This window comes from Pristiophorus japonicus, chromosome 16 (assembly GCF_044704955.1).
Source record: "Pristiophorus japonicus isolate sPriJap1 chromosome 16, sPriJap1.hap1, whole genome shotgun sequence".
Taxonomy (NCBI): domain Eukaryota; kingdom Metazoa; phylum Chordata; class Chondrichthyes; family Pristiophoridae; genus Pristiophorus; species Pristiophorus japonicus.
In genome coordinates, this window is record NC_091992.1 from 7,409,269 (window position 1) to 7,424,095 (window position 14,827).

Genomic DNA, 14,827 nt, shown 5'->3' on the forward strand with positions numbered 1-14,827 from the left:
AACTGTAGGATGATTTAGAATCAACCATATGCATTATTCATCTCAGCTCATAGTTGGGCCAATAATTTGCTAAACTGGTTCCTCCCCAGTGTCATCATCAGCACTGTTTTTTTTCTAAAAGCAGGGACTGCAACAAATTACAAGGCGGCATTAATAAACCTGCAGAATGGGCATATAATTGGCAAATTAATTTCACATAGTTAAGTGTAAGGTATTACATTTTGGCAAGAAAAATAAGGTCACATATTGAAAAATAAGAATCTAAATGGGGTAGAGGAGCAAGGGGATCCAGGAGTACAAACACACAAATCATTAAAAGCTGTGACAGATCGATAAAGCCATAAAAATAGCAAACCAAGCAGTAGGGTTTATTTATAGTGGGATAGATTTGAAAAGTAGAGAGGTTATGCTAAACTTATATTGAACCTTGTTAGAGAACACTTGGGAGTACCCTGTGCAATTCTAGTCGCCATATTATAACAAGGATATAGAAGCACCGAAGAGGGTACAAAAATGATATAAAAGAATGATACCAGAACTGCGAGGTTATACACATCAGGAAAGAATGAACAAACTGGATCTCTTTTCTATTGAAAAGAAAAGGATGAGGGGTGATCGAACAACTGTAGGCGCTTTTACTGTCCCAAGCCACTTCACAAAAGCGTTATCAAACAAAACTCGACACCGAGCCACACGAGATATTACGGCAGATGGAGGTAGGTTTAAAGAGCATCTTAAAGGGGGAGATAGAGGCGGAGAGGTTTAGAGAGAGAGTTCCAGAGCCTAGGGACTTGGCAGCTGATAGAGGTCTTTACAATAATAAAAGGTTTTGATAGAGTAGACAGAGAGTGCGCGGAAGAGCAAATCTAGAGGCCACCAATACAAGATAGTCACTAAGAAATCAAATAGGGAATTCCGAAGAAACTTCTTTACCCAGAATGATAAGAATGTGGAACAATGGTCCTGTGCAGTATAGAAACGCAGGCATACCCTTCATAAAATGGGTCTGATCACAATTTATGGAACGGAATTCCCCGTTCCATCATTTCTCAGCAAACCTCGTCCAACCATGCCTTCAACTTGATCAGTTAAATACTAAATCTCTCCAGAATACAACTGCAAAATGAAAACCAAGTACAGTCACATTGTCCAGACAGGACGAAGATGTTACCGTAGCTTTATCCATGACATTCACCAAAGTCAGAGGGACTAGTGATAGTAACTGTGATCTTACTGGGACAGAATGTATCTGGTACAGTACTAGTGATAATACTGCTAGTTCCTAAAAAAAATCCCAACTAGCTTGCATATATGCTTTAGTAAAATGCAAAACATGCTTTTCAAAGCTTGTTAAAGTTTCCAAATGCACTCCCACGAACCTTAATTTTAGTAGCTGCCCTTGAATAATGGACATTAATGAAACAAGCAATCTAAAAGGAAACATATAAAAGACCAACGTTCTATCTCTATTTCACAAAGCATAAAAGAGAGTCAAATAAAAAGCAGGTTCAAGTGTAATGGTTATGTTGCTGAACTAGCTGGCCTGGAGGGAAAATCCCACCATGACAGTTTGAGAATTTTAATTCCATTTTTTTTTCAATTGTGGATTTTTTTTAAAACTAGCAGTGAAAGCTGTCAAAATGTTGTTAAAAACCTAACTGGTTCACTCGTGTCCTTTAGGGAAGGAAACCTACCTCCCTCGCCAGGTTTGGCTTACACGTGGCTCTAGACCTACACCAAAGTGGATGACTCTTAACTGACCTCTGAAGAGGCCGAGCAAGCCATTCAGTTGCATCAAACTACTGCGGTTGAAGAAAGCCCACCGCCCTCGCAGGGTGGGCAATGAATGGCAGCCTTGCCAGTGACATCCACATCCCAAGAATGACCTCAAAAAAGCGCGGATTCAGCAAAGTGACCTCTTTCTGCCCTAATGGGGGCGGCACAATTTTCAATGTCAGCTTCAGTTCCATTTATATAATCTTCTGAGGAATGCGGACAAAGGATAGCGACAGAGATTCAAGAGAGATATCATCTTGGCCTCATCACCGAGTCCCAAAACAGGAGTTTGCAAAGGAACCATAAAGTAGGTCCCAGGTAGAATTTAATCATAAGTTAAAATCTAAAGAAAAAAAGACTTGGGGGGGGGGGGGGGGGGGGGGGTGGGTGGGGGAGGAGAGGGAGAGAGGGAGAGAGGGAGAGGGGGAGAGAGAGAGAGAGAGAGAGAGAGAGAGAGAGAGAGAGAGAGAGAGAGAGAGAGAGAGAGAGAGGGAGGGAGGGAGGGAGGGAGGGAGGGAGAGAGAGAGAGAGAGAGAGAGAGAGAGAGAGAGAGAGAGAGAGAGAGAGGAGAGGGAGGGAGGGAGGGAGGGAGGGAGGGAGGGAGGGAGGGAGAGAGAGAGAGAGAGAGAGAGAGAGAGAGAAGGAAGGAAGGAAGGAAGGAGGGAAAGACAGATGTCTGAAAACCCACTTACTCTACAGCAGCAGGTAATATTTCCCCAACTAAGCTCAGAAATTCCTCCCTCCAACTTCAAAAGCAATCAGGGAAAGCACCAGGATATCAATTTAATAGCACCAGCATGATTATCTGTGTACCACTGATTCCTAGTCGGAACAACACTGCAGCCACAATGATATAATGGCCTGTTCGTGTTCTGTAAATACTTTGTATGTTTCAACAATTCCCCATAATCTTCAAGCCAGGTTACTGCCAGATACTCACTGGTTCATATTTAACGAAATGACTAAATGCACCATTAATTAGTTTTGGTGGGGATTGAGGGGAAAGATAAAGGGGCTTCAGTATTTCTTTTGGAGTCCCTTAGATCAGAGAACCTATTGTATAGTTAGTTCTTAAACATGGTAATTTTGTGTGGGTTTAAGAGATTACGGGGGCAAAATTGCCCCGTGCCCGGTTTGGGGCGCATAATTCAAATTAAATAAAAGTTTATCGCCTGGCGAGAAGAGGAGATTACTGACCTGGAATTCTTTAACTGAGAAAAATTGTCAGGGCAGTGTTGGAGGCGTGCGCCTCCGCGGGGCAGCTGCGGGGCGAGAGAAGGGAGCGGAAACGTGGTGATGTCACTCAGCGCGGTGCTGATGACTTCAGCGCAAAGTGGACGTGCCACATCAAGCCGACACGTCATAATGTCCCTCCCTTTCTTAAAGGGGAGGGCCGTTGCAAACTCTGCAGCCACTTGCATGGCGCCCACTGGGCCACCAGAGGGAGCAGGGCTGCCTGCTGGCGGCCTGGCTGAACCAGTGGCTGCCATTGTTGTGCCGACTGCAAAGTCGGCCGATTAAAAAAAAAGGACAGCAGCCGCGGCGCTGATCCCTCCCCTTTGAGGGTGGATGTGGAGCCCCAGCCACCACAGCTCTGCAACCCGCAATGCTGTCAGTGGCATTGCCCCGCGCCAACCTCAATCCCGCGTGGCAATTTCCCCCGCGGGGTGTAAAGGGGTCGGCGCAGGGCGACAAGGTGTCAGTGCACACGGCAATTACATAATTCCCGTGTGCGCCATCGCCCGGGGCGAAAACTCCGGGGCCCTTTTCACCACCGCCATCCCGGAGGCAATTCTCGAGGTGCTAAATGTGAGGTTATCCACTTTGATGGTAAAAACAGAGAGACAGACTATTATCTGAATGGTGACAGATTAGGAAAAGGGGAGGTGCAACGAGATCTGGGTGTCATGGTACATCAGTCATTGAAGGTTGGCATGCAGGTACAGCCGGCGGTTAAGAAAGCAAATGGCACATTGGCCTTCATAGCGAGGGTATTTGAGTACAGGGGCAGGGAGGTGTTGCTTCAGTTGTACAGGGCTTTGGTGAGGCCACACCTGGAGTATTGTGTACAGTATTGGTCTCCTAACTTGAGGAAGGACATTCTTGCTATTGAGGGAGTGCAGCGAAGATTCACCAGACTGATTCCCGGGATGGTGGGACTGACCTATCAAGAAAGACTGGATCAACTGGGCTTGTATTCACTGGAGTTCAGAAGAATGAGAGGGGACCTCATAGAAACGTTTAGACAGGTTAGATGCAGGAAGAATGTTCCCAATGTTGGGGAAGTCCAGAACCAGGGGTCACAGTCTAAGGATAAGGGGTAAGCCATTTCGGACCAAGATGAGGAGAAACTTCTTCACCCAGAGAGTGGTGAACCTGTGGAATTCTCTACCACAGAAAGTAGTTGAGGCCAATTCACTAAATATATTCAAAAGGCAGTTAGATGAAGTCCTTACTACTCGGGGGATCAAGGGGTATGGCGAGAAAGCAGGAAGGGGGTACTGAAGTTTCATGTTCAGCCATGAACTCATTGAATGGCGGTGCAGGCTAGAAGGGCTGAATGGCCTGCTCCTGCACCTATTTTCTATGTTTCTATGCTAACTGGCCTTTCGGAAAGGGGCAATTTCAGCTCCTGCATGTCCCAAATTATCTTGAGAACAATTGAAGCATCATTACAATTTTCACAAGGAATGGCTTACATTAGCACAGAATTTTTGCCAGTTCAGATTCATGACAGTGTCTTAGCACCCCAGTAATGTTGGCCGCATTCTACTATCTTCACCAATTATCCACTAGATTGTCCCTTCCATTTTCTGCTCGGTCTTTCGTCAATCTTCTAAGCCATACATATAGGTATTTTGCTCCTAGGTTTCTAACAATATTATGCTTAAAGCGGCTCCTAAGGCATACATATACCTCCCCCCCCCATGCCTTTAGTTTTCATCTCTGTGGAAGTCATCTTGTTCATCTTGGTGACAGACTAGTTTAAGACAAGGACGAAATGAAAAAGTCCAGGGTGATTCAACCTAGATACTGTACAACACATTACAACAGTGCACTGCCTAACCTACAATTTATTTTATCTTCACTATTAAATGTTGTTCTTTTTCTTTGTTTCACTGCAGCGAGTCATGCTAGGATACAGCTGCAAGGGCACAAGCCACTCTCCAATACACTGACCGAGTTATCATTACTGTGTGAGCTTAGACAGTGGGCGTCAGCAAGCCTGGCTATTCAACTATGTGTATGCATGCCCATGTCTGGGGAGAAAGAGGGGGGCAGACCATTTTGTTCTCGCTCAGCACGTATTTCCCAACTTCGATTAGTTATTGCAATCAGGAGGGGGCAGGGTGGGCCCTGGGCCCTCCATAGACAAGTTATGTCTAATCATAACATCCCTAATTCTGTCCTGACAGTTAACGCAGCCCCAAAGAGGGATCAAATTTAGGATTTTCTTGATCTGTGCGGTTCAGCCATTTGCTACAAAAACTCAGTGAGCAACCAAGTGTATCTGCAGTCGTAAACCTAAAACTAATAAAACTGAAGTGTTCTAAAAATACTATGCATACGATAAAAAAACCTTCCACCCATAAACCAAATCAAGACCTTCTTGTCTGTAGAAAACATTAAAAAAACTAGCAGACACACATTTGGGAAACAATTATTAAAATGGTTCATTGCAAACACTTACTCTGAGACAGATGAAAGTGCATGTTCTTGGTTGCTCGCTGCAGTGTACTCCTCCCTGTATTTATCTAATGGCAGCTGTGGTGGTACAAACTCAGATTCCTTCTGAGTCGGCATTCGGTAAAATTTCCACGTGACATCAGGCCCGTCATCTTCAAACTGCACCACACTGCTGCTGTAGGTTGTAGGCTCCATCACTTCGGGAAAACCCAACGGGAAAGCCTGGGTGGGAAGAGTCTCCATCCTGTCTTCAACAGCTTTGGCTGGTAGTTGTTGATCTGGTGCAGACATCTGGCAGAATGGCTGAGGCGTCAATGGGTTTTTGAATGCATCGCCCACATCCTCGCCCCTCTCGCACGGATGAGGGCTGAGCGGTGGTGGCGGCGGCGAGTTTGCCATCTCCGACATGTGTAACTGCGAGGTTTTTGTCGAGCTAACAAGGTCATTCGGCCTTGTGTTTGGATACCTCCCTCTGCTGTCCTGCGGTCTGATTCCGAGTCTGTGATTAGCTGGGTCCGGCTCCATTGCAACATCATCACACACTGAATTGCGGTGATGAAAAGGAGTTAGTGGTCGCTTCTGTTGTTTTTCCCCTTTTTCCTGCTTGTCGTTCATTTTGTGCTTGAGTGCTGTCTGCTGTTGTGGCCCAGGAGGCTGAGACTGTCCTTGCATACCAGTGCCTCTCTTGTTTTTATGCCTACAAAAATATTTGCAAGATTAGAACAGTAAAGGTCAGATTAAGCATTTTGTTTTTATAAAAAATATAACATTATGTGCACTTGAGTACACATCAAGGTGACTGAAGATATTTGAGGCAACTCAAATGAGGGACAGGGTTACTGTTCTAGGGAATGAAGCCTTTTCACCTTTTGCCATCATTTGCGAGCATGTGGAATTCTCTACCACAGAAAGTTGTTGAGGCCAGTTTGTTAAGATATATTCAAAAGGGAGTTCGATGTGGCCCTTACAGTTAAAGGGATCAAGGGGTATGGAGCGAAAGCAGGAATGGGGTGCTGAAGCACATGATCAGCCATGATCATATTGAATGGTGGTGCAGGCTCGAAGGGCCTACTCCTGCACCTATTTTCTATGTTTCTATCAGATGATACTACATAGATCAGAAATGTAAGACTGCTTACTGTTGACGATGAGATACCCAAACGCAGAATGCCAGGCGACCGTTACATACTGTACTGCCTTGTTTTTTCACATTGCTCCTACCTCTGCCTATCTGTTGCTGAAAATGCCATCCATGCTTTTGTCATTTTCAACTCAACTATTAGATCTTTCCATGGACTGGTTCAACTCTCCATAAACCAGCTCATTCAAAACTCTGCACCAAATTCCACTCACTAATCACTCCTGTCCTTGCTGACCTACACTGTCTCCTGGTTCCACCTCCACACCATGGTTCCAATTTAAAAATGGTCATCCTCATGTTTAAATCTCTTCATGATCTTGCCCCTCCCAATCTCCAGTTCTAGAATCCATTTTTCTTTTGGTAGGATGAAAGGTTTTTGGGTAACAAATTATTGATGCAAAATATAGCTTAATTTTACAGGAAAAAAAACATCTACATCATTTACTCCAGCACAGCTTAAGCAGCAGGAGACTGCTCACATAAATCATCGAAGATGCAGAGGGATTACAAAACTTCGAGACACGAGACAGCAATAAACTTCACTGATTTCTGGATGAGATTAATCATACTCCCTGATGCACAGAAGTGTTAATAGTATTCTCCTTGGAAATGAGAGGATGACTAAAAATTAGCATGGAGAAAAAAAAAGTGTCACAGGACTTAATTTGTATTTGTTTGCCAATTTTTGATCCTCACTGCTGTCTGATTTTGAGAGATATTACCAATACCCTACTGAGCTGAAAACACAATCATAACACACGTGTTAGCAAAATTAAAGCCCATGGGATTAAAGGGACATTGGCAGCATGAATAAAATTGGCACGGGACAGAAAGCATAGTGGCAACGGTTGTTTTTCAGACTGGAGAGAAGTATACAGTGGTGTACTTCGGTATTAGGACCACTGCTTTTTTTGATGTATATTAATGACCTGGTCTTGGGTATACAGGGCATCATGTCAAAATTTCCAGATGATACAAAACTGAGAAATGTGGTAAACAATGAGGAAGATAGTAACAGACTTCAGGAGGACATAGACAGACTGGTGAAATGAGCAGACATGTGGCAATGAAATTTACCGCAGAGAAATATGAAGCGATACATTTTGGTAGGAAGACTGAGGAAAGGCAATATGAACTAAATTTTAAAGTGGGTGCAGGAACAGATAGATCTGAGGATGAATGTACACAAATCTTTGATGCTGGCAGAACAAGTTGAGAAGGCCGTTAAAAAAAAACAAATGGGATCCTTGGCTTTATAAATAGAGGAATCTAGTACAAAAAAAAGCAAGGATGTTATGTTAAACCTTTATACATCACTGGTTAGGCCTCAGCTGGAGTATTGTGTTTTAAGAATGTCAATGCCTTAGAGAGGGTGCAGAAGAGATTTACTAGAGTGGGATCAGGGATGAGGGATTTCAGTTATGTCGAGATACTAGAGTATTTATTTAACAGAGTAAATAAAGAGAAACTGTTTCCAGTGGCAGTAACCACAAGACACAGACTTAAGGTGCTTGGCACAAGAACCTGAGGCGACAGGGATGAGGGATAACGGAACACTTAGAAAATATCAACGGGATTAGACAAAGTCAACATGGATTTATGAAAGGAAAATAGTGTTTGATAAAGCTACTGGAGTTTTATTTTGAGGATGTAACTGATGGTATAGATAAGGGAGAACAAGTGTATGTAGTGTATTTGGATTTTCAGAAGGCCTTTAATAAAGTCCCACATAAGAGATTAGTGTGCAAAATTAAAGCACATGGATTGGGCTTAATATACTGGCATGAATTCAAACATAGAAAATAGGCCCTTCGAGCCTGCACCATCATTCAATAAGATCATGGCTGATCATTCACCTCAGTACCTTTCCTGCTTTCTCTCCATACCCCTTGATCCCTTTAGCCGTAAGGGCCCTATCTAACTCTCTCGAATATATCTAACGAACTGGCACGAACAACTCTCTGCGGTAGAGAATTCCACAGGTTCACAATTCTCTGAGTGAAGAAGTTTCTCCTCATCTCGGTCCTAAAAGGCTTACCCCTTATCCTTAGACTGTGACCCCTGGTTCTGGACTTCCCCAACATCAGGAACATTCTTCCTGCATCTAACCTGTCCAGTCCCGTCAGAATTTTATATGTTTCTATGAGATCCCCTCTCATTCTTCTAAACTCCAGTGAATACAGACCCAGTCGGTCCAGTCTCTCCTCATATGTCAGTCCTGCCATCCCGGGAATTAGTCTGGTGAACCTTCGCTGTACTCACTCAATAGCAAAAACGTCCTTCCTCAGATTAGGAGACCAAAATTGAACACAGTATTCCAGGTGAGGCCTCACCAGGGCCCTGTATAACTGCAGTAAGACCTCCCTGCTCCTATGCTCAAATCCCCTAGCTATGAAGACCAACATGCCATTTGCCTTCTTCACCACCTGCTGTATCTGCATGCCAACTTTCAAGGACTGATGTACCATGACACCCAGGTCTCGTTGTACCTTCCCTTTTCCTAATCTGCCGCCATTCAGATAATATTCTGCTCTCGTGTTTTTGCCACCAAAGCGGATAACCACACATTTATCCACATTATACATCTGCCATTCATCTACCTACTCACCTAACCTGTCCAAGTCACCCTGCAGCCTCTTAGTATCCTACTCACAGCTCACACCGCCACCCAGCTTCGTGTCATCTGCAAACTTGGAGATATTACACTCAATTCCTTCATCTAAATCATTGATGAATATTGTCAATAGCTGGGGTCCCAGCACTGAGCCCTGCGGCACCCCACTAGTCACTGTCTGCCATACTGAAAAGGACCAGTTTATCCCAACTCTCTGCTTCCTGTCTGCCAACCAGTTCTCTATCCACATCAATACATTACCCCCAATACCATGTGCTTTAATTTTGCACACCAATCTCTTGTGTGGGACCTTGTCAAAAGCCTTTTGAAAGTCCAAATACACCACATCCACTGGTTCTCCCTTGTCTACTCTACTAGTTACATCCTCAAAAAATTCCAGAAGATTTGTCAAGCATGATTTCCTTTTCATAAATCCATGCTGACTTGGACCGATCATGTCACTGCTTTCCAAATGCGCTGCTATTTCAGCTTTAATAATTGATTCCAACATTTTCCCCCACTACTGGTGTCAGGTTAACCGGTCTATAATGTCCCGTTTTCTCTCCCTCCCTTTTTAAAAAGTGGTGTTCCATTAGCTACCCTCCAGTCCATAGGAACTGATCCAGAGTCAATAGACTTGGAAAACGATCACCAATGCATCCACTATTTCTAGGGCTATTTCCTTACGTACTCTGGGATGCAGACTATCAGGCCCTAGGGATTTATCGGCCTTCAATCCCATCAATTTCCCTAACAATTTCCTAATAAGGATTTCCTTCAGTTCCTCCTTCTTGCTAGACCCTCGGTCCCCTAGTATTTCCGGAAGGTTATTTGTGTCTTCCTTCGTGAAGACAGAACCAAAGTATTTGTTCAATTGGTCTGCCATTTCTTTGTTCTCCATTATAAATTCACCTGATTCTGACTGCAAGAGACCTATGTTTGTCTTCCTTCACTAACCTTTTTCTCTTTACATACCTATAGAAGCTTTTGCAGTCAGTTTTTATGTTCCCAGCAAGTTTCCTCTCATACTCTATTTTCCCCCTCCTAATTAAACCCTTGGTTAACTGACAGGAAACAGAGAGTAGGAATAAACGGGTCTTTTTCAGGGTGGTGGGCAGTAACTAGTGGGATACCACAGAGATCAGTGCTATAAATAATATATATATATATGATTTGGATGAGGGAACTAAATGTAATATTTCCAAGTTTGCTGACGACACAAAACTAGGTGGGATTGTGAGTTGTAAGGAGGATGCAAAGACGTTGCAAGGCGATTTAGATAGGTTGAGTGAGTGGGCAAACACATGGCAGACGCAGTATAAAGTGGATAAATGTGAAGTTATTCACTTTGGTAGGAAAAACAAAGAGAAAGTATTATTTAAATGGTGATAGCTTAGGAAATGTCGATGTACAAAAGGGACCTGGGTGCCCTTGTACACCAGTCATTGAAAGCAAACACGCAGGTAGGTGCAGCAAGCAGTTAGGAAGGCAAATGGTATGTTGGCCTTCATTGCAAGAGAATTTGAGTACAGGAGCAAGGATGTCTTTTTTTTTAAAATCCAATTTCGTTCCAGATCAACTCTAACGCCAAAGATCACTTTGCGCCAATGTGTTTGATCTTAGGCCAAAAGGCCGAGAGGCGAAGTTGCACCGTTCCTGGAAATATTGCAATACCAGGTCGGTGCATGGAGTGGACGGGGCATGCCCCTGATCTAGCTCCCTGTCCAAAAATTAATTCAATATCATGTCCCCATAGGGGATATTAAACTGATAAGAACAGATACTACACTTGATCTTAGCCAAAAGGCGGCACAGGAGCAAGGATGTCTTACTACAGTTATACAGGGCCTTGGTGAGACCACATCTGGAGTATTGTGTGCAGTTTTGGTCTCCTTACCCAAGAAAGGATACACTTGCTATTGAGGGAGTGCAGCGAAGGTTCACCAGACTGATTCCTGGGACGTATAAGGAGAGATTTGGTCGACTAGGCCTGTATTCACTAGAGTTAAGAAGAATGAGAGGGGATCTCATTGAAACGTATAAAATTCTGACCGGGTTGGACAGACTGGATGCAGGGAGGATGTTTCCCCTGGCTGGGAGATATAGAACAAGGGGTCACAGTCTCAGGATACAGAGTAGGAAATTTAGGACCGAGATGAGGAGAAATTCTCTCACTCAGAGGGTGGTGAACCTGTGGAATTCTCTAGCACAGAAGGCCAAGTCACAAAATATATTTAAGAAGGAGGAGATAGATAGATTTCTAGACACAAAAGGCATCAAAGGGTATGGGGGAAAAGTGGGAATATAGTGTTGAGATAGAGGATCAGCCATGATCATATTGAATGGCGGTGCAGGATCAAAGGGCCGAATGGCCTACTACTGCTCCTATTTTCTATGTTTCTATGACATGGCAAAACTTTTTACTTTACGGAGCCAGTTGTTGTGATCAGGAATACTCTGCCTGGAAGGGCAGTGGAAGCAGATTCAATAGCAATATTCAAGAGAGAATTCAATAAATACCTAAAAAGGAAAAGAACTAATCGGATAGCTCTACCAGAGACAGCACAGGCACCATGGGCCAAATAGCCTCCTTCTGTGCTGAACTATTCTATGATAACAGGTTCATGTATTAACATCTTTATCTGCATTATTACAAGTTTTGGGTGTGCAAGAATGTCGAAGCACAAACATATGCCTGCTTTTCACCGTCCATTCCATCTCCCAATGCCCCACTTGGGTTCACCCTCAGCACAAGACTAAACATTTCTCCCCTCTGCTTAAGTTTCCCTCCCCCAAAGATTTGGTTCCATCAAAACAAAAAACAACAAACAGCAAAATAGAGGAAAGACACCAAGAGAAACAAAAAATTGAAGATAAAAAGGAACTTGCATGGAAAAGTAACTAGCCATCACTCCTCTACTCCCTCTAAACCAGAGGCCCCCCCATTAGCCTAGGGCCTCATTTGTCCATACATGTTACTGCAGTTCCTCCAATCCAGTACCTTCTGGCTGGCATCTTGCTGCATGCTTTGGCTTTTTAAAAAGGCAAGTGGTACTAATTAAGTAAAATCAGAAAAGCAACAAGTGATAGGCACAGAGAAACTGAAAAATATACGAGGAAAGAGGGAGAGAGACATAGAGAAAACAATATACGAAGAACAAAATAACATTTTTGTTCATGAGCAACTACAGAGGAAATCAACTAATGTTGAATTGCATTTAAAATGCTCAAGTGAATGGATAATATCTCTAACAGTAGTGGCATGATTGTTGTTCCCAATGTACTTTCGACCATTTTTTGCTATCCAAAATTCAACTCCCTTTCAGCTGCCACGACAGTTTCCCCCAGCCTTACCTTCAACCCCATTGCCAATTTGGATTACATAGGATGGACAGCACAGAAATAGGCCGTTCGGCCTAACTAATCCATGCCAGCATTTATGCTCCACTTGAACTTCCTCCCATCTTTCCCCATCTAACTTGAATGGAAATATCTAACTAAATACATCAAAATTGGCGCCGAATATTTAACTTAAAAAAGGATAAATTTGGGATTCCATTGACTTGTTCCCAACTTTGCTGAGATCAGCAGCAGTTGGGCCAATAGCTGGGGAAAGCGCAACCATCCTGGATAAACTGCAACTCAATGTGGCAGTAATCTCGACTCTTTTCACTGCCATTGCTCTCCCGCTCCAGCACGTGCTGCTCCCTGGAGTGGTATGCTGCCACGCTGCTCCTTCCGCTCCCCGGCCTGCTCCGATGGTGCTCGCAAGCCGGGGGCCACGCAGACTGCTGGGCTAGGTACCAACTTGTCGGTGATTGGAGCGTGGGCAGGTACATCAGCAGCGGCGAGATCAGGGCAAAGGAGCGGCGAGAAACTGTAGAGGGACGTGATCGGGGCCCAAAAGCGGTGAGGGTCCAGGGGCAGCACGGGCCGGCCCACACTGCGATATGTGCGTGCACTAGGTCCGTGCAGCAGAGCAGGTCTCCAGTCGTCTTGGTTAATCCTTGCTACTGTACCAAGACCTAGCCCTGTCAAGCCTGTGTGGTGGCTGGTGTGCAACGGTCAACACACGTTAAAAAAATCCAAGCACAGGCATCTTCCACCCTTCACGATTTAGTTCGGACCTGGAATTTTAGGTCCATTATTGAAACACCTGTGAACTTTTTGACGTGGAAGCAAGGCATCCTCGGTTCGAGGGACTGCCTATGATGATGAACCCCGGCCAAAATGGCAACTGCTATAGCTTTTAAAAAATAGTTTTGTCCATAAGCAGCACAGCAGGGATCGACTGTTTATAATAAAAACAGAAAATACTCAAAACACATAGTCAGCCAGCATCTGAAAAAGAGAGCTTTGGATTATCAGAGATTTTGACTTTAGAAGGATCCCATCCAACATGTTACGGTATCTTTCCTCTTAGCTGACGTGCTGTGCATTTCCATTACTTTAGATTTTCCACATTAAGCGCTTTACTTTTTAAACCTATTTTTAAAACTACAAAATATACTTATTAGAAAGTATCACTACCCTTGAGACATAATGTTCTTTTCTTGATTTAAAAAAAAATTAAATAGTAAAAAATATTCCTGTACCTCGAACAGTTGCAATTCACTCTGTGCGTAGCTTCAACAAAATCCCAAGATGTCTCTTTCCCAGTTGCATCTTCTTCACAACCATTCACAGTGGAATATTTTCGCCTGGAAGTGATCACATTTGAAATACGTTTGGTTTTGATCAATATTAATGCCAAAGTTTTTGCCTAAACCCATCTCAAAATATGTCAGACCAGCCACCACAACGTGCCTATGAGCCAGCGGAGCAGCAGTGCTGCAGCTGTCAGAACCCAGACAACCAGCTGCAGGCTGAGAAATCTGCACCCACCCTTTATTTTGGCTTCCCGGGTTGGGTGGCTCAGGAGCAGCTCTCAATGCAATTTTGGGTGATATCAGTAAAGTAACTTTTGCTATTTAAAATCACAGTAGAAATGGTCTGTTTGGCTCACTTCTGTGACATCAACACCACGATAAGGCCCCTTCACTTCCTTTAACCCTGCACATTCACTCCACGTACTCAAAGATGACCATTAATGGAGTTACCAAATGTTGAAGGCTCCATTTCAAAACCATGTCTTCCAACCTCGAGCATCAGATTAATGCAAAATAAAAAATCTCCATTTATTTACTATAGGGTAAAATGGGTAACAAGCTTTTAGTGACCTGCCAGAAAGCAACATGTAGAGAAACAATCCCACTGTTTTCAATAGGAAGCAGGAATAGTATTAAAATGTTATTTATGACCCATTACAATAGTAACACTTCCTTGACAACCAATATTTAAAAGTGCAACAGCTAACAAATAAAGGCAGAATTAGAACCTCAACTGGTCATGTCATGCAGCACAAAGTATAATTCATCTGTATTAAGGAAAATCTTGGACACAAACATCCAGAAATTTTGACCTTAAAATCTGCTTCAAAAGATAAACGGCAATTAGAGATAAAATTAAATAACTTTGTTTTGGGACTTTTAGCTGCTCTTCCTTTCGACTTAGTACACAAGGGGTTATAAATTGCGAAGGACAATCACAAGAGTTCATATATGGGGCAA

The 14,827-nt window shown here is 43.5% G+C and overlaps 1 protein-coding gene and 1 non-coding gene across 2 annotated transcripts in view; both read right to left on the reverse strand.

Annotated features, from left to right (window-relative positions):
* The window catches only part of med13a (mediator complex subunit 13a), a 129,892-nt gene that overhangs the window by 54,006 nt on the left and 61,059 nt on the right, over positions 1-14,827 (reverse strand). The window contains exons 9-10 of the mRNA XM_070858001.1: positions 13,814-13,918; positions 5,468-6,160 (exon numbers count right to left, since the gene is read on the reverse strand). Coding sequence (XP_070714102.1) covers positions 5,468-6,160; positions 13,814-13,918 — 798 coding nt within the window. The remainder of the gene's footprint in view (positions 1-5,467; positions 6,161-13,813; positions 13,919-14,827) is intronic.
* Positions 10,859-11,040, reverse strand: LOC139227220 (U2 spliceosomal RNA). The gene has a single exon (XR_011587413.1). It is a non-coding gene; the product is annotated as a U2 spliceosomal RNA (small nuclear RNA).